This window comes from Excalfactoria chinensis, chromosome 1 (genome assembly GCF_039878825.1).
Source record: "Excalfactoria chinensis isolate bCotChi1 chromosome 1, bCotChi1.hap2, whole genome shotgun sequence".
Lineage (NCBI taxonomy): Eukaryota > Metazoa > Chordata > Aves > Galliformes > Phasianidae > Excalfactoria > Excalfactoria chinensis.
This window is the reverse complement of record NC_092825.1, coordinates 161,710,413-161,729,754: the sequence shown is the minus strand read 5'-3', so window position 1 is coordinate 161,729,754 and position 19,342 is coordinate 161,710,413. Positions and strand designations below refer to the sequence as shown.

General features: G+C 39.2%; 1 protein-coding gene across 3 annotated transcripts in view; it reads right to left on the bottom strand.

The window, feature by feature from the left end:
- Nucleotides 1-19,342, bottom strand: part of DCLK1 (doublecortin like kinase 1) — a 232,427-nt gene that overhangs the window by 206,003 nt on the left and 7,082 nt on the right. For all 3 annotated transcript variants that reach the window (XM_072361512.1, XM_072361514.1, XM_072361517.1), the window contains exon 3: nt 12,399-12,745. In XM_072361512.1, coding sequence (XP_072217613.1) covers nt 12,399-12,745 — 347 coding nt within the window. The remainder of the gene's footprint in view (nt 1-12,398; nt 12,746-19,342) is intronic.

Sequence of the window (19,342 nt, the reverse complement as noted above, 5' to 3'; positions counted from 1 at the left end):
GGTATTTTTATGAAGCAAAAATACATTATTAGACAGATAATATCATTTCAGATGGTGACAGGAAATAGAGCAAATTTTTTATCTGTGTACATGCACCCCCAAACCCAACTGTTTGGCTGTAGACTTCAGTACCTCCATCACATCCACACAGGTGCAGTGACCTTGCTCATGCTCATACACAGAGCAAGTAGAACACAGAAGGTACATTACCACATATCAGAATCAACAATGATACATACAGAGTTTTTCATAACCCTGAGTTGCATAACCTTTTTATTCTTAAGCGTGAGGACAGAATTACAGCATACATAAGTTTGTTCTCATGTGAACAGAGATCCTTTTTATCACTATCTAGTGTGCCAGGATCTTTTCCCACAGCACACTGCATTCACCTCTTTCTCAGTTACTCCCTCTTCTAAGGGCATGTCAGTGTGACACTTGAACTCTCTGTACATTGCATTATCAGTAACTCATATCTTATCTGGGCGTAAGATGCAAATACTGATTTCATGCTGTATGGAAAGAGTTATGGCCTGAACCACTCATTGATCACCTGGAAAAGGATCTCAGCCCTCAGAGCACAGGTGAGGACAATTCAGCTGCGCAACCAGAAGGGGTGGAGCCTGGCTGCACCTTTCTTAGACCTGATCTGAAGGGCTGACTGCCAGTGCGGAAGGATCTCTATGGTTGGAGATCCCTCTCTTATGGAGTCCTTTCTGTGAGCCTAGATCTTTGGAGATGGGTGAGCACCTTTACTTTTCCTGTAAAACACCAACCTATCCATGCTGATCCCTTTGCTGTTACACTCATGTATCATCCTTCCAACACATTAATAATTCCAATTGTAATATATGCATAGAGAAATAGCAGGTTAAGCAAGCATTCTATTTAAAAAGTCACCATGTGCATTCTGGGCAATAAATGTCCTCCTCCACTTTTAATCAAAGGCATTCTACCCTTGCTTTTCCTTTATATGCAACCAGTCTTCCCCTACTGCCAGTAAGCTTAAGAAAATTATTACTTGAACCCAGACAAAAAGATAATTAAAACCAGTTCAAACTGAGATTTCACTCTTCATTCACACAATGAGTAAATGTCTCCTACAGTTTTAAGCTGTTGAAGCTCAGAGGAGTTTTACATAGAAGAAGTTTCTGAGATTTGGCATTTAATAGCAAACCAAATCCACCAGAACAACCGATGCAGAAAAAGCAATCAGCCTTAACTACTTAACACAAATTTTATTTCCAGTAACATCAAACTTTGACTTCAAAGTCCTCTAAAGCTTTGCTGCTTGCTTTCCAAAGTTAAACTTATCTCTTACAATTTCATACCCATCTGTTCTCATTTTTATTTATGTGTGAAGTACAGTAACTCTGTCCTGCATGCCTCAAGTCCCCAGAGATTTCTTTGCTCTTTTGTCTGTGACTCCAAGAGTTTAATCCTACTGAAGAACCACAACTTCCCCCTCAGCAGCTTTCTCAAGCAAATACATCTCCTTGTAGCAGGTGCTCTGACGTACTTCAAAAGTTCATGGGAGGAAAAAAAGTAATGGAAAGCATTAGATAAAAATTTCAGAACAAACCACAATCCTTGTCGTAGGTTAATGGTGTGTGACATCATGAAGACAGTCTCATTGGGGTAGCTTATTTATAGAAAGTTAAGCCTTTTGCAGACAACTACTGTCTTTACGCAATACAATGGAAATGTTTTAACCTACTGGTAATTGTATTAGTTCCTAAATCTGATTGAGTCTGAACATTCTGCCCCCATGAACTCGGGCACAGTAGTGGGAACATAGATTCAGAAGAGATTACTCCAGTACTTCCTACAAGATTGAACAAATTAATGTCAAGCTTAAAGGGGAACAGAGGGAGAAAAAGACAGAATAGATTATTCTTAACTGATTTAATAGTACTTAATGTTCTTGTCATCTTTAAGACCCTCTAAGTCTCCACCTCACTTCTTTTAAAACTCATAGCAGAGTCCTCAGACGCAAATTTAGAAAACCACAATTCTATCTCAAACTTCTACATACAACAAGGTTCGTGACAGAGAGATCTGGATTCATCTTTAATATGATGAGCACCTCAGAAGTACGTTAGTGCCCTAGACTTAACCTTTACACAAGAACAGCTACTAGAGGCAATTCCTGCTCAAATACTTAGAATACCTGAAGAGATTCATGGTTTTTTCTCCACTCTGCAATAGGTAACAAAATGCATGGATAAAGTATCAGGAAGGTATTGAAAATAAGTTAGGACCATTCACAGATTATCGTGAACTCAGTTTATTTTTTGAAAAGCTTAACTAAAAAAACAAGGCACAAAATTGGGTCTGCCATTCCCTCCACCATCAATGACTTTAAGACCATTTTGCCACTGCACCATTCATCCCACACTCATCCACAGAAATTTTTCTTTCTATTGAACAGCTTGGCAAAAATGTGCCAAACAGAAATCTAAGTGGAAATACATCAATAATCAAGGACACATTTGTGCTAAGCTTCATGTAAGTAGGTGTTCAAACTTGAATATGACTACAAAAAGTTACCAGCCTTAAGTTTTAATATCTCAACTTTGTGAAAAGAGAAGTAGCCAAGATTTCCAAGTATCAGTGTAAGAACTACCAATCTAACAATCCAGGAAGAGAATTACACTAAAATGCATAGATTAATAAGCAAATACTTAAATTCTAGTAAGCTGTGCAGAGCACAAAGAATTTTTGCTAAGAATAAGACACTTCAATTTCTGAGGAAAGACATCTGTACTACAGAAAACTTTGAGAAAAAAATTTCCTTTTCTTTTGATGTTGTTTGCTATGTTTGTTTGTTCACTTTTTAATTGTTATTATTTTATTTTTTACAAATAAGTTAAGTGAGTGAAGTTTTGGTTTTTTATTTTTATTTTTAATTCTCTTGTAAAAACAAGTTTTAGAAGGAACAGGGGGGGAAGAGAAAAGTTTACCCAAGATCCATTATCCCTTCGTACAGTTTTAGTCCAGCAAACCACTTCAAAGAAGGAAAAACACTTATTCATGACAGTGAAAAAAGGCTATTGTAAACAACAACAGCTTTAGGGACTAAAAACAAAATCATTCCAATGGACACAACCATTTGAAGCATCCACCAATAAGTCTTCAAACCACTGATTTCAGCTTGCTCAGTAGAAGTCATGAAATACAACATCCTAATGGGACTGGAGAGTGGAACAGGCAAAGTTTACAAAGAGTCTTATTTCAAAGCATTACATGAAAAATTTCAGCTGCTGACGAAGAACAGCCTGAGGACCATGCATTACTGGGCAGTAGAAACCTTTCAGTCACCACCATTACACTCATTCCTGTGTCCACAAGCTATACATACAACATCACAGAAATTTACAAGTGCTTTCCAAATTACTCTTTCAACAAATCAAATAAATACTAAAATTAAAAAAAAATAAAAATAAAAATAAAAATAAAAATAAAAAAAAATCCACAGGTAAATCCAATGCCAATAAAGCCAAAGAGTTATAGACTGCTTCCATTTGCTTTTCTCCTATGCTCTACTAGTCAGCAAATTACAGAACAAAATTTAAATTGATAAGAAGCTCTTCTTAGTTACTATTGATTCTTTTCTTTAAGCATGAAATGTCAGCTAGGGAGGAAGATGACACTTATTTTATTCCAATAATGTCAATTTAGAATAACTGGACAATCTTCCCATTGAAGCACTATGTGAGAAAAGACAAGATACTGTGCTTTTGTGAGATGAAAAATGACTCTTCCAAAAGACAAATAAGTAATGCTTCTGTACATAAATGTACTAGTATCTGGATGCCTTTATAGTACAGCAAGATCAACTTACGTGCTATTTAAAACATGCTGAAGCAGATTTTCAGGCTTTCAGTTTTATTCGTTTAATAAGAAGAGTTTCTCTTCTACATATCATGAAAGCCAATCTAAAGTTTGCAGAAGACAGAATTTTCTCAGTTCTCAAAGCAAGCTCACAGTACACACAGGATGCCAGTCAGCAACCGTGGAAACTCCCATTGTGAAAGGGCTTTTAGAAATAGAGCAACATCATCATCCATCTCAGTTTACCAGGAACCAAAACTAGACAAACAAACACACAGGGATTTCAATTAGGAATGTGTTTCTGTTCATTCCTTTACAGAAAGCTTTATTTGGTTAACAATTAAAACTGTTAGTCAACATCATAATGCAACATCAAATCAGCCTACTCAGAGTGACATGGGATCAAGGACTTAGCTCTCCTATAACACCAGGGTAACTTCAATTGCCAGCAAACTGTCTGTCCTATCATGTCCTTGTCTGATTTTGAACCAGATTTTGATTCTTTTCTTATTAAGGTCTATTTTTCAAGGCAAATCCATTTTTCTTAACAGGAATGAAGGAAATCGTTCAAGGTCTCCAGTGAATATCAGCACCTGCTGAGACAGGTAAGTTCCAGTCACTGTTTTTTGCTTTTATTTTTAGTTTATCAAGTCTGCAAGAAGCATCTGGGGTGCCTTTTCTCCTATTGAAAGATGGCTGTTTTTCTCAACATGTCCCTTCCCCTAATCAATTTCAAAAGGCCAAAGCCAGGAATGTTTTATCTTCCAGAAAAATAAAAAAGGTGTTAATTAAATACACTACAAGCAGGAAAGAGGGAAAGTGTCAAGTATCAAAAGCTGGAAGACACTCTTTGCTCTTGGAAGGCATCTTTCACAGCTACCTAACACAACGGTACATCAGCATCTCTAATAATACCCTAAATTTCATGTCCAAAATTAGGCAGCATGGGTATTTTCCAAGGTTTATCCTCTGGTGTTCATATTAGAATCCCTTTCAGAAAGAGTAGCTTGTATAAACAGCCTGAGCACAACAGGTTTCAGCTCCCCATCTGGAACACCGCAGGTGGTAGTGCAATATTAATGTGCCTCTTCAAAAACATAAGGGCAAGTTTCCCTAGCTGTTACTTCCCTGATAAAACACTTGTGAGATTTGCAGATGCCATCTTCTTTAATATTCTTCTCCTGTTAATCAGTATCCACACAGCTACAACTTGCACAGAACTCAGCATGGTTCTTCCAGTCAATCAACACCACTCTGGCTGGTGGAAGCTGCAAGCCTCCAACAAAAGCAAGAAGTTAGTTTCTGCACTTGAGAGGTGTCATACACTTGAGAGGTGTCATACATAAGATAAAATTGCACTTATTGTCCACATCTTTCGAAACAGGAATAATTTTGAGTTGTATACATCAACTGAAGAATGAGTAAAATAACACGCAAAACTAGTCACCCTTAGAATTAAATGTCTATTCTATACTAGAAATGGAATGAAAATTACAAAGCTCACATAAAACAAGTCACCTGCTACAATAAATTTAGTTTGGTTTAATATTATTTTGTCTAGATTTTTCCATAACATACAGTACATGAACACTAAGTAGAGAATGTCTTCCCCATGACTAGTAGCTACCTTGATTTATGTAGGTTTTTCTGTATCAAGGACAATTCAAGTCTAGAGAAAGACATTTGAGATCTTTAATCCATTCTACAAAAGGGTAGATTTAGCCAAGGATTTACTGTAGAATATAGGCAATATCACCAAACATATTCTACTTGTTAAGAATAAAACAACAAAAAAGGACATGCTCAGCTCAGCTGTAGATACAGTCATTTTCTTTTTCTTGAGAAATCATCTTCTTAAAGCATTAGTACCACTTCTTTACTAAAAACCAAGATACTAGATACTGTCACAGAATTCTACAGGAAATAGAGTTTGGACCATAAGGTACACACCTTGCAGCAGGGTTCCAAAAGATAAATAAACAAATAATAACAAATAAATATAAATCAATACCACATTATACTAAACAAAGAAGCTTCCAGCATTCCAGTACTGTAATACTACTTCCTGTAGTCACAAATTTATATTGCTATTTTAATGGATTAAGGCAAAAGACTTGCTTCCCTTTCCACCCTGTGCCTCTGACTTGCAAACACTTTTATAACCCATGTCCTCAAGTACCAGTAGATATATTTCCTATTTGTAACAGTAGTGTAATTTGAACATACTTGTGTATTTTACTTTTTAATGACACAGAATGACATCCATTCTCCTATTTTTGCCACTGACCACTTGTCTTCCTGGAGTCAAATCCATTGTATAATTCATACACTGACTGTCCCAAAATCGCGAAAGATGAGCCGACGGGTGAGGAGGCCGGGCTGGCTGACCAGAGACCTTTGGCTTGATCTAAAGAACAAAAAGAGAGTTTACGGTCTCTGGAAGAATGGGGGAGCTACTTATGAGGATTACAGGTTTGTAGTGAGGCTGTGCAGGGAGAAAATTAGGAAGGCCAAGGCGCAGCTAGAACTGAGCTTGGCTTCTAAGGTTAAGGAGAATAGTAAATGTTTTTATAAACACATCAATACCAAGAGGAAGGCTAAGGAAAATCCCCATCCCTTGTTGGATTCTGAGGGCAACTTGGTCACTGAGGATCGGGACAAGGCTGAGGTACTTAATACCTTCTTTGCCTCGGTCTTCAATAGTTATGCTTGTAACTCCCTGGGAACGCAGCCCCCTACACTGGTAGACGGGAAAGGGGAACCAAAAGAGCCTTGCGTGATCCGTGATGAGATGGTTCTGGATCTACTTAGAAAGCTGAATGTTTATAAGTCCATGGGGCCGGATGGGTTGCACCCTAGAGTTCTGAGGGAGTTGGCGGATGTGGTCGCCAAACCACTGTCCATAATTTTTCAGCAGTCTTGGCTGACTGGGGATGTCCCGGTGGATTGGAGACTGGCAAATGTGACGCCTATCTTCAAAAAGGGCTGGAAAGATGATCCTGGCAGCTACAGGCCCATCAGTCTCACCTCGGTGCCTGGGAAGGTTATGGAAAGGATAATCTCAGGTATCATCATGGACGAACTAAAGGTCAGCCATGGGATCGGGCCTAGTCAGCATGGGTTTATGAATGGTAGATCCTGCCTGACTAACCTGATTTCATTCTATGACAAGGTGACCCGCTTAGTAGATGAGGGAAAGGCTGTCGACGTGGTCTACCTGGACTTCAGTAAGGCCTTTGACACTGTCCCCCATAACATTCTGGTAGAGAAGCTGGCTGCCCGTGGTTTGGATGGGTGCACGCTCCGCTGGGTGAAGAACTGGTTGGATGGCCGGGCCCAGAGAGTTGTGGTCAATGGAGTGGAATCCAGTTGGCGGCCGGTCACAAGTGGCGTCCCCCAGGGCTCGGTGCTTGGGCCGCTTCTGTTTAACATCTTCATTGATGATTTGGATGAGGGGATTGAGTGCACCCTCAGTAAGTTCGCAGACGACACTAAGCTGGGAGGGAGTGTTGATCTGCCTGAGGGGAGAAGGGCACTACAGAGAGACCTGGATAGACTTGATCGATGGGCCAAGGTTAATGGAATGAGTTTCAGTAGGGCCAAGTGTCGGGTCCTGCATTTTGGTCATAACAACCCCAGGCAATCCTACAGGCTTGGGGAGGTGTGGCTGGAAAGCTCCCAGACGGAAAGGGACCTTGGTGTGCTGATGGACAGTCGACTGAATATGAGCCAGCAGTGTGCCCAGGTGGCCAAGAAGGCCAATGGCATCCTGGCTTGTATCAGGAATGGTGTGGTGAGCAGGACTAAGGAAGTCATCCTGCCCCTGTACTCAGCATTGGTGAGGCCTCACCTCGAGTACTGTGTCCAGTTTTGGGCACCTCAGCACAAGAAGGACATGGAGGTACTGGAGCAGGTCCAGAGAAGGGCAACGAGGCTTGTTAAGGGCTTGGAGAATCAGCCCTATGAGGAGAGACTAAGGAAGCTGGGGCTGTTTAGTCTGAGGAAGAGGAGGCTGAGGGGAGACCTTATTGCTGTCTTCCAGTACCTGAAAGGTTCTTACAGTGAGAGTGGGGCAGGTCTATTCTCACTACTGACTTGTGACAGGACGAGGGGAAATGGCCTCAAGTTGCGCCAGGGCAAGTTTAGGTTGGATATTAGAAAGAACTTCTTTACAGAAAGGGTGGTTAGGTACTGGAATGGGCTCCCCAAGGAGGTGGTTGAATCGCCATCCCTGGATGTGTTTAAGAGCCGCTTGGATGTGGTACTCAGGGATATGATTTAGCAGAGGTTTGTTGTTGTGGTATTGTTTTGTGGTTGTTTTTTAAGAGATAGGCTACTGGTTAGGCTGCGGTTGGACTTGATGATCTTCAAGGTCTTTTCCAACCTGAGTAATTCTATGATTCTATGATTCTATGATTCTAAATAATTTGCATAACTGCATCTAGTTAAGCTAAACAAACCACCTGTTCAAACAAGAGGGTCCCATCACACCACAGGTATTTATTCTCCAGAAGCAGATGGGGGGACTGGCAAGGTGATAAAGTGCTTTTGTTCAAACCTCAGCCTTTGTCTAAACATGCAAATTGAAAATATTTTGCACAAATACACACTACACCAATCCTTTAAAAAAAAAAAAAAAAAAAAAAAGGCATAATCTCACATGGCTGCAAGGTGTGACCTTCATTGATATTCTCCTATTTGGTTTTATTCTAGAAGTGCGTCACTATATGGAAGCCAGAGAACTGAGCTTGCAACACATCAACTTGGCTCCATCTCCAAGGGCACTTCCATATAAACCAAATAGACATAATGCAGTTACAGGAAAGCAATGCATGTTTTGGCTATGAGAAAGTGTTCCTTCCCAGCACAAGTACATGAGAATATTAAGAGTCAACACTTAAAATGCCTTTTTAAATGTACTTAAACAGTCTTTTAATCTAAAATATGAGTAAAACTCACAGTAAGAGCACAGCCTCATGATCTGAATTCCTACAGGCAGCATTAAGCCCACTCATTCTATTTTTGTTTTCCTTACACAGCAAAGTTGGCAAGAAGAAAATTTCAAGACCTCCTCCTGGATTGGTTTTAATTTTGGTCTGAGCTCATAAGGCTGTTAAACACTTCTTCTGAAAGTCCCACCATCTTCTTCAAAAGTGTCTGTACCCTACAAGGATACAAGAATTCTCTCCTCTTTTAGAGCACAGACAGCATTATTTCCTTTATCGGTAAATAACAAAAAATTATACCCATTAAAAATCATGCCGTTTTTAAAATAGCATACACACAAAACCTTTCCTTCTCTGAGAAGCCATTAATAATTTAACTAGGAGGGTCTACTAAATGCCAGCCACAGACATGTTATGTGACTAGATTACAGTTGTATCTTCGTGCTCCTTTTCTGCAAATTAAATCATATTCTAAAAGTTTCAGGAGCCTTGAGGTCAAAATAAAGTTGAACCTGAGCTGTAGGCTTTCAATAGAGAAATATATTTTAAACAAAATTGAATTATAGGCATGAAAATTCTGCTACTCCAGCACTAAAAATGGAAAGGACTATTACAGAACATCTATTTGATCAATTCCTCAGTTCCCAGGAACTACCAAAGAAGACACAAAGTGTGTCAAAACTTACAAAATTTTCCAAAATCAAGGAGTAATTTTTGTAATGGAAAAATCAGTCAGACCACACAAAAGAACCTCCTTCCTACCACGTTACACCAACAACTGTGTTCAGGTATCGAGTATCCAAGCATCACTTCTGTCAAATTTCATAGGCCACCACTTAAACCCCTTTTAACAGAGCAAAATTTTAGAGATACAAATCAAAATATCACAACCAACCTGACTGTGGGAAGGAAAGCATTTAAGATTGGACATGGTCTGACTTTTGGGTGGTCCTATATAGAGCCAGGAGCTGAAGTCAGTGACCCTTATGAGTCCTTTCCAACTCAGGATATTCTATGATTCTACTCAATGTTTAGCAGCAATACGGGCCAACTGACTCACGTAACCAACTACAACCTTGATTCCTATCACTTTCTACTGGCTTGTCCGAGGCACCTTACGATGGTGCCCAACAACTGTATGCACACCCCAGGGCCCGCCTGCATAGATGACACATGGGACTTACTCCACTTCTTGGCACTGCTGGATAATTCCACTGTTGGTCTCATAAAATAATTCACAAGAGAATACTGAAGAGAACAGCCTTCCCTCCAAGTTACATTCTGAACAAATAATCCTAGGAGAGCTTTACCCTCTTATCCTTACAGTAAATTACTTCTACTGGCTCAGAGCTTTTAGATTTTATTGCTTTTTAAGTTACTGTTGAAAGATTTAATCACAGATTTGCTAGATTTAACCACTCAACACAAGGTTTCCCCAGAAACTTCCATGCTCCAAGAGTTACAAGAGAAGTTCCCTACAATGAACACTACTGGAAAAAAGAAATATATATATATATATATATATATATATATATATATATATATATATATATATATATATATAGGATTTACTATGGATTTCCTCCCAGTAATCATTCATAGCTTGAGTTTAGCAATAAAGAAATCCATCATCATGCCTCCAGCACCATCTGGGAGACCAGGCTTTTGGCAAAGAAAAATGGAGCAGCAATTGCCCAGCAGCACAAGAAATCAATGGCTTCCCTGCACAGAGGGAGCAACAGGCTGCTCCCACTGGCACAGGTCATTGATTCCCCTTTCTGCCAGCAAAGCTGCTTTGCACACCCAGGGAACAAAGTCTCCACTACATCACTATGATGCACACCCCCTCTGAGAGACCCTGCCCTTACTAATGTGGCCGGCAGCAAGTGATACAATTTGAGCAGGACGGAAAGGAAGAAGTGTGTAGACGCCTGCCTCTGGGTAGAGCAGTTAGGCACTGATGTTTCAGGCAGAAAGGCAGCTACTAAATGCCTAGTTTAAGGCTGGGTTTTAGGCTGTGACAAATGATAACAAATGCCCCAGTATACTGTTGATTTAAACTAACCTCACATCCTTGGACTTGAAAACATATTCAAGTGAACTCTGACAACATGCCTGACAGGAAAACCTGATCTTCCTTTCCTGCCCAGAAACAGAACAGTACTATTTATTTCTAGCAATTAGAGCTGTGAAACAGATGTAAAAGTACTTACTGATTTTAAGTACAATCATACAGGGGAGTCTGAAATACATGACAGTCATATCATCAACACAGCCTCATCTCAACATAAGTTAAAAGCTTCCCCTGAAACACATTTTACCATTGCTGCAAGTAAACACTTTTGCCCCAGGTCTGAGTTCCCAGAGAAGCCACAGTAATAGGATCATTAAAAGCATGTATGCAGTCATCAAGAACAGAACAACTGTCCGTAAATGGTGTCAGAGGTTACCAACATAAAACAGCAGATGGAAGGGATTTCTGGTCAGTCCAGACTTGGCTCTGATTTGGACCAGTGCTCTGAGTAAGCAGCTTGTACACTAACCAGCCATCTCTCGGATCAGAGGGTACTGCTGTCCTTGTTTCCAGAGCTGTGCCCGCATACTGACCCCAGTAACCATAGACGTGTGAGGCTCACCACTGGATCTAGCTGGCAGAGCATTCACCTGAATCAAGCATATTTTGCAAGCCATTTGCTGATAGCTATACTGTTAGCTGTATCTAGGCTCACGTTATTCACAGAATCTGTAAAGCAGCTAAAGGAGAAATACCTTAGTTTCTCTATCAGTTCCTTAGTGAAGCCCATTTGCCCGTGTGTCTGCCCACATTCTATACACCTATACCATGTTTTCAGATTAAAAAGGTTACATTTGGAAATTCAGGTATCCTCGTTATTTCTCTAGAGTCATCACTGCTCTAAATCAATTCAGGTCATGCTGAAATTAGTCTTGTCCTTCATCACGTTAACAGCTTCTCCAGTTTTGCTATAATTAATATATGTTCATAGATAAATTACAAATAAATTGAAAGACAAAAAAGAAGTAGGATTAGAGTTTAATATTTTTTTCCTTGTCTCTTCCTCCCTTAATTCAATAAGAAGCCTCTCAAAAAATCTCACCATACCACAATTTAATTAGGCAGCAGAGACACTGCTTCAAGGTATTTCATTGAACATGTTACCTACAAGAGAATCCTTAACAGATGTGGGTACCGCAGTTAACCCTATCTCATTTCCTGTGGAAGGGAATAATCTCATGCTTTGTAAGGTTTTCAGCTTTCTGCCTCCTCGGTTTTTGATTGTACAGCTTATGGAGAGGTAAATATAGTGACTCAAAAACACAAGTTCACAGAACAAACTTCTTTAAAACAACATCCTTCATCCCAGGCTTCCAGCATGCAAAGCCAAAACCACATCATACTTTTGACAGACAGATATAGAGCTATTAGTTATCACAGACTGGTGAGAACTGATCACAGATCTCACATAAGAAGAGTTCTCACAGTAGAAGAGTTGATTCCAGATTCACTCCAGAGAAAAGTAAATTTTCTACATAAATACTATTATCTTCCTCTTGGAAAATTTTCTTTATGTTGAGAATGATTATGAGGAAAATTCTTACCTGTTTTCCATCTAGTGTATACAAGCGCTTAACGACTCCTGAATCAAGCTTGATGGCATCAGTTATATCAGTAAGAACCTGTTCAAAGGAATGTGCTGTCTTCTTGTTAAGCAGAATCCGGACTGCCTTCCGTGGTTTCACTCCACTTCTGATGATAGTGACTAATTTAGGCCTAATGAAATCCTTGTTTTCTTTTGTATCTGGAGTACCTCCTTTAGCAGTGGCAAGAGACGGCACTGAACGAGAAGTAGAAGTTGTCTTAACATTCACTGACCAGTTTGGGTTTACATTCTTCGTGTACTCCAGCTTCTTGAAGGGCTCTATTGAACCACATACATAACTTTCCCCTGCAGAAACAGAAGTGCCAGACCAGCAAGTCAGATTGGAGGGAAGAAAAAATAAAATAAAATCCTTCTCAGTAATTAAACATTTACTGTTATCACTCTTGATCTACAGTGCATAAGGCATTGATATCATCTCTTTTCAAATGCTACAGACTAACGTATCTTTTAAAGGACACTGACCATAAAGTAAAGAAAAAGCTGTTATGAACTGCTTGAAAGTAGTGGTTATCTCTTCAGAAAGAACTACCAGAAGTGGGGACTGCTACCACCAATAAGCAGCATTCATTTCTAATCAGCCGTCCAGCCCCAGTCCATTTTCACAGTAGTCCACCAGCCCTCACACTTCCTAGCAAAACAGCATGCCCCAAGCACTTCAGAGGAAACAGCATGAAAGATTATAAAAAACTACAGGTTATATATTACTCTCAGTTAAATGTAGGTGAAAATACCACAGTAAATTTTAACACTGGATTACCTGAAGCTTTAAGTAACATAAAGCTAGGATGCATGTACTCAAATCTTATTATATTATTCTGTTGACTCAAAGTATTATAAAGGGGAAAAAGAAGGAACAGGAATTACAGAGCTCCCCTCCCACCATAGTGGGAACCACAGCTTAAAGAAAACCATAGTTTAGGAAAAAAACTTGGTTATATTTCAGATTTCTATTGGAACATTATCTACAATGAAGTATTTTCAGCATTTCCACATGCACATTTTCTGGCTACATTATGGTTTCCCAGAAATATCATCAGCATATTTTTATTCCTTAATCCATTTCAGCTGCAGGCTGTTGTGAAAAGGCACCCATTTGCATGCTCCCCATTTCTCCCTTGTGCTTGACTGAGTGACTGCAGTGCCAGATGCACTAGGTAAGTTGGACCAGCTTATTGACTTGACACATAACAAAGACAGTACTTTAACTCTGCAACAAACTGATCCTGTACACCCTCTGGTTGCAAGAGAGAAAAAATATACAACAAATAAAACCCACATTAAACATTAGAACAAGCAACACCACACCTTCTGGCAGCATGTAGTTAAACTGGATTACAAATAAAGCAAAACCCTGAGATGTTTCAATTCTTCTGAGTTCAATAGTTCAAAATAGATATTTATGTTAGCAGCTTATCCCATAGTATCCAAAAAGAACAAAATGTAGTGAGATATGAGATGTACGTCCAATGCCAAACAGCACAGAAGAACCAAAGCCCCTCTACACACCAGAAAACAGAATTTTTGAAGAATCCTTACCCTAAGTAATGAGGATTCACAGTTTAATTAATGCAAAGAAGTATTTAGTTTTTGTTGTAGTTGCCAAAAGATTTCAGGGCCCTCAACTCCCCAGACAGTACAGGATACAAGAATACAAAGAATGCCAGCAGATACACAAAATTACCACAGCTAAAATTGGGAAGGAAACATAAAGGAGAACCTTCCTAAGATCCCAGGATGCAGAAGAACTTCCAGCTTCATACTAGCAAAGTTGGCATGATGCTTAAAGGTGGGACTGTAACAGCATGCTGCACAGTGATCACCAGAAAGCTTGCTGAAGGACTCCAAGACCAAGGAACCCAGAGCAACATATGAAGATGGACTACTGAGCAGAAAAGATAAATGCAATGACAATGTAAGATCAAGCAAGAAGATTTTTGCTCTTCTTTTAGCACTCCTTTAAAGAAGAATACAAAAAAAACACAGCGGGAGATGAAGTAAAACATTCCAATGTTTGCTAGTCATTGTGTAACTTCAACTTTATCTGCACTTTGCAGAAACGTCTTAAGTGTTAAGAAAGGAATCTAAGACAGAGTGCTTACACTAATCTTAAGACAAAGGTAAGCCATTTCTTCTAACCATGACATAAAATGATATATATCTGGTAACAGCAGAACAAAAAGGCTTAGCAGCGCTAATGGACCAGTAGCAATCAAACAATTGCTTAAAATAAGGATTATTTCCTTATTAAAAGGAAATATATCCTTCATATTAAAACTCACTTCTTAAAGGGTAGGAGTGTAAACAAAAGGCCATATACTACGTACCTAGAAGATTTACAATACGTTTATTAAGAACACTTTTGGTTCACTTTCTTTAGAGGATAGCATTCTGTGTAATTTCTAATACCTTCTTTATGTCAAGGTTAGCAGGCATCTTTGTAACGTATAACAGCGTGTCAGCTCTTAGCTACAAAACTCATTTTGTGTAAATGACCATAAAACACTCACTGAAGCTGTGGGATTGTTTTAACATCAGACTCTTTTCCTCCTCTTCATTTCCAACCGAACTATATTACACCAATAAGATATCCGCACCCAAGGGAAAAATATCTTTCTTCCCTTGAAGAGGCTCAAGTTTAGATACAGAACGCCTTAGAGATTGAGTATCCAAACCCTTGTAAGATTAAGTATCAGTAATAATAGCTATCTTATACAAGGGGAAAAAAAATAGAGACCTTTCCCATCATGTTGAATTTAAGACTCCAAAATTGCATGAAGCATATGAAAACTTGTGGTAAGTTGGTCTGAGACTGCAGCTATCATTTGTGGGTGTTCCTAAGGGTCAGACCTGGCAGAACACAAACTGAAAAGGCAATAACCCATAGTCCAAAAAAGGATCTCATCTCAAATTGAGCAAATTATGGTTTATGATGATATTCAGCTCAATTTGAGTACTCCTGATCCTTGGAACACTTAAGTACAAGCTTATGGTCCCTGAAGGTGGGACCCATGTTGATGAGAGCAAGAAATTTCTATGTCTAGATTAATCCTTTAGCATTTATGCTGCTTACATTTAGAAGTACCAACATAAAGGACAAAAAGCCTCCGTGTTGGTTTTCAGCCTCTCTTCATAAGTTCCCTTGAGAAGACAGCAAATATGTTTCCTAGTGGGCACCAGTCTAATAAAGCCAATTCGTGCATTTACTATTGCTTCCTCCAATGTCTGTCCTAGGTGCTGTAACGTGAAGACTGGGAAGTCTGTGGTTCAAGAAGCTAAACTGAAGCCTGGAAGAAAGCAGGCTTGCTGTAGTTAGGACAAGACTAAAGCTAAAATAGCAACAATGCATTTATTTATTTTAAATTTTTTTGTAACCTTTGGCTACTTTTGCTACAGGCAACAGCCTCACTGCAGTTGAACCACTAGAGCCATTAAACACTGAAGGACATACTCACAGGTCACAAAAGAACTTCCTAATGTGCTTCACATATTAAAATTATATTTATATACACATAAACACATATGTATTACACGTAAAAATAAACAGATACAAGGTGGCTGCAGAAGAGACACCGAATCACAGTCTGTAAGCACTAATGCAAGTGTTTCATACTCCCTTTGGTATTTAGGCATTAGCAGTTAATTCATTTTCTGGTAACGAGAATATGAGCAAACTGGAGAAAGACCAAGCTAGTGTATCTTAAAAAGGATGAGTCACAGTGCTTTTCTGTGCTAAAGGCAACCCAGATTAAAATGGCTTCATACAGAAGCCCGTAGGTCTTAGGTGGAAACCCTGGAGAAGGAATAGAACCACAGAATAAAATAATATTTAGCATTCATTAGACAGAATGACTGACAATTTATTGAAAATAGTCTTGATTCCTTTAAAAGAGCAAAAAATTATGAAAAGGAACTGAGCTTGTTTAGCTTGGAGAAGAGAAGGCTCCAGGAAGACCCCATTGTAGCCTTCCAGTACTTGAAGGGAGCAATTAAACAGGAAGGGGAATGGATGTTTCCTATCACTAGCCACCCTTGTAAAAGGGGGAATTATTTTAAACTGAGACGGGGAGGTTTAGATTAGACATTAGGAGGAAATTTTTCATTCAAGGGGTGGTGATGCACTAGAACAGGTTGTCCAAGGCGGTTGTGGATGCCCCATCCCTGCAGGCATTCAAGGCCAGGCTGGATGTGGCTCTGAACAGCCTGGTCTGGTAGTTGGTGACCCTGCACATAGCAGGGTTGAAACTAGATGATCATTGCGGTCCTTTTCAACCCAGTCTATTCTATGATTCTCTGAAAGAAAGTTCATGTACAAGACAACCAGTAGGGCAAAATTTCAATCACACTCTTTTGTAGTGAGAAATCCCAGTGAAGATTCTTAATGCAGCAGCCATTCACTGCAGTTTGTTTTCCCAGTGGACTGGACAACAGATAGTTTAAGAGAACAGAGAAGGGGACTAGTACCCCCAGCACAACAGATACTTCTTCACTTCCATTCCCTTAGTTCTGTATAAGCACAGACAGGAAGAATCTCTCAGGAGGTGTGACAAGGAATTCAGACTATCCCCCAGCATGAAGTGCAGGCTGCACGAGGAAGATGACCTGAACCAAATAAATTACTACTAGATAGCTCCCAGATGTGTTAGTTAATAGAGCAATAACCTAATTAAACTATATTACTGCTGCCTTGTCTTTCTTCAGTATCTGAAAAAAAATGCAACACTGCAAATGAGATGAAGCATCAATAGGAAATACACCTGATCTGCCCATGTTCACCTACCAATGAGACACACCAAAAAACTTTAAATCAGGTCTCCTCAAATTTTTTTGAAGGACTTTTTTGGCACGTAGATATTTTTTGCTCAGTTTGGCATAAATATCTATATCTATATATACATATATAAAATATAGATATATATATAATTTTTAAAAATCCACTTTCTGATATAAAGGAAAAAAAAAAAAAGACATATTTACATAATTCCATCCTATTTGGCCCCTCTCCTCCCTCCAATTTCCTCAGTCTTGCTACAATCAAGATAAATCTTGTACACAGTTCAAAAAAAAATGACCAATTCCTCCAATGATTTGTTTAGGAAAGCATAATGTGGATCAACAGGCTAACAGACTAACCTTCCCAAATTCATGAAATTAAATAATCAGATAGTGCCAAAGCAACCCTCTATCATTTGTACAACAGGATGATTCAGCTGTTTGTTTATTAAACAATGTAAGGATTGAAGTCATTTCTACCACAGGATCCAGTCCAAGCTTTACCCACTTTGATAGCCCTGGATCAAGTCTATGGCAAATATCCAGTACAAATGCAATCTAACAAACAAATAGAATCAGCTCTACAATCATGTAAAGATAGTTAACTATTATTATTTTGTCTGTATATATGAACATTTCAATTCAAAACCACTAAGGTAGGTAAGAGTTAGAGGAAACAGGATTAGCTCAAGAGCACATTGCAGATCAGGTCAGTCAGTTCCTGCAGTCTGACCAGGGTGGGCTTCCCACCAGCACTGCTGGAGCAGGCAGCAGAGTTAATGAGGTGGCAGCAGCAACAGGCATAAGAGCAGAATGCAGAGACATGAGAAATGAGGTAACAATGAAAGCTACAAGACTAGCATCCAAAGTAGTCAGAAAATCTCTTACTGCCCACTGCCTCAGCTAGGAAACACTGCTTTTTTGAATTCTCCACAGGAAGCTTCTCTGCTGCAAACTGCCTGTCTCCTCTACCTACCAGGGCCTTTCCCTCAAACCTTACATCATACATCACCTCCTCTGCCACTCCAGTGAGATTTCTAACTTCTAAGAATCTTTAGCCAGTGACCAGCTATGACTAGATTTCCAACCTGGTCCATTTGTGTTCTTTCAAACTGCTCCTTCAACTAGGATCACAGCTGCAAGATAAACCTCCAAGAGACTTGCCTTTTTTGTTTTTCAGATTATCACTGAAAATTACTTTTATGATTATATCTACACAAAAAGGGCATGTAGCTCATGCAAATCTTTACAATAGTTTGGCAGCACACCCAATACTGGCATGTGATATTATTGTTTCCCAGTACTCTCTCAGTTATCTTGTGGTTTGAGGCTTTTTGGTTAGTCTTTGCCAGTGCTCTGCTTCAGGCTTCATCTTTTGTGGTAGGTATTGTGGAAACTTCAAACAATTGATTCTGGTTCATACCCAAGGCTCTGAGGTAATATTATAATTAAAATTAATGAGAAAGGGATGCAGTTCTAGCAATGGATTGATTCTGTGGTCTTTGTTTCACAAAGCAGGACCCCAAGAGTAAAAACTGTAAGTAATACTCTGTTCCAAATGAATCCTACTCATACTCAGCTATTACAGTTCTTATTACCCTGTTCAATGGTAATTTCTTGGGGAAAGAACCATTAGTGCACTTCCATCTGCAGCTTTCAGGATAATATACTTTCCAAAAAGCAAAGGAATTCAGTCTTTTCCCTAGACTTTGTTTCCATCTACACAATTTAGCCTTAAAAGCAGCTAAGATTCTATTGTTTTTCCATACTCTGATTACTTATTATACTTAAAGAATTAAGTCATTTCACATTTTGAAGCCATTTTATAAAGGTAAGAGGGCCCTGAACATCAGGTTTAACAAAAAGAAGTTACTTAAATCCATGACATTCTTCACCTCATCTAAGGTGAGAGAAGCTGCAGAGCATGCAAAACTTTTGCAACAGTAGATATCCCTTGTACAGTCATAAGTTTAAAGCAAAAATTGGACATGTCCATGCTCCTCAGAATAACATACAGCACCAGTATATTCTCATACTGGTTCTGAGTTGTATGCAGGATAGAACTAAATATTACTGAAGCAAAACAGCTCCTTTACACAGTCTTGGCTCCTT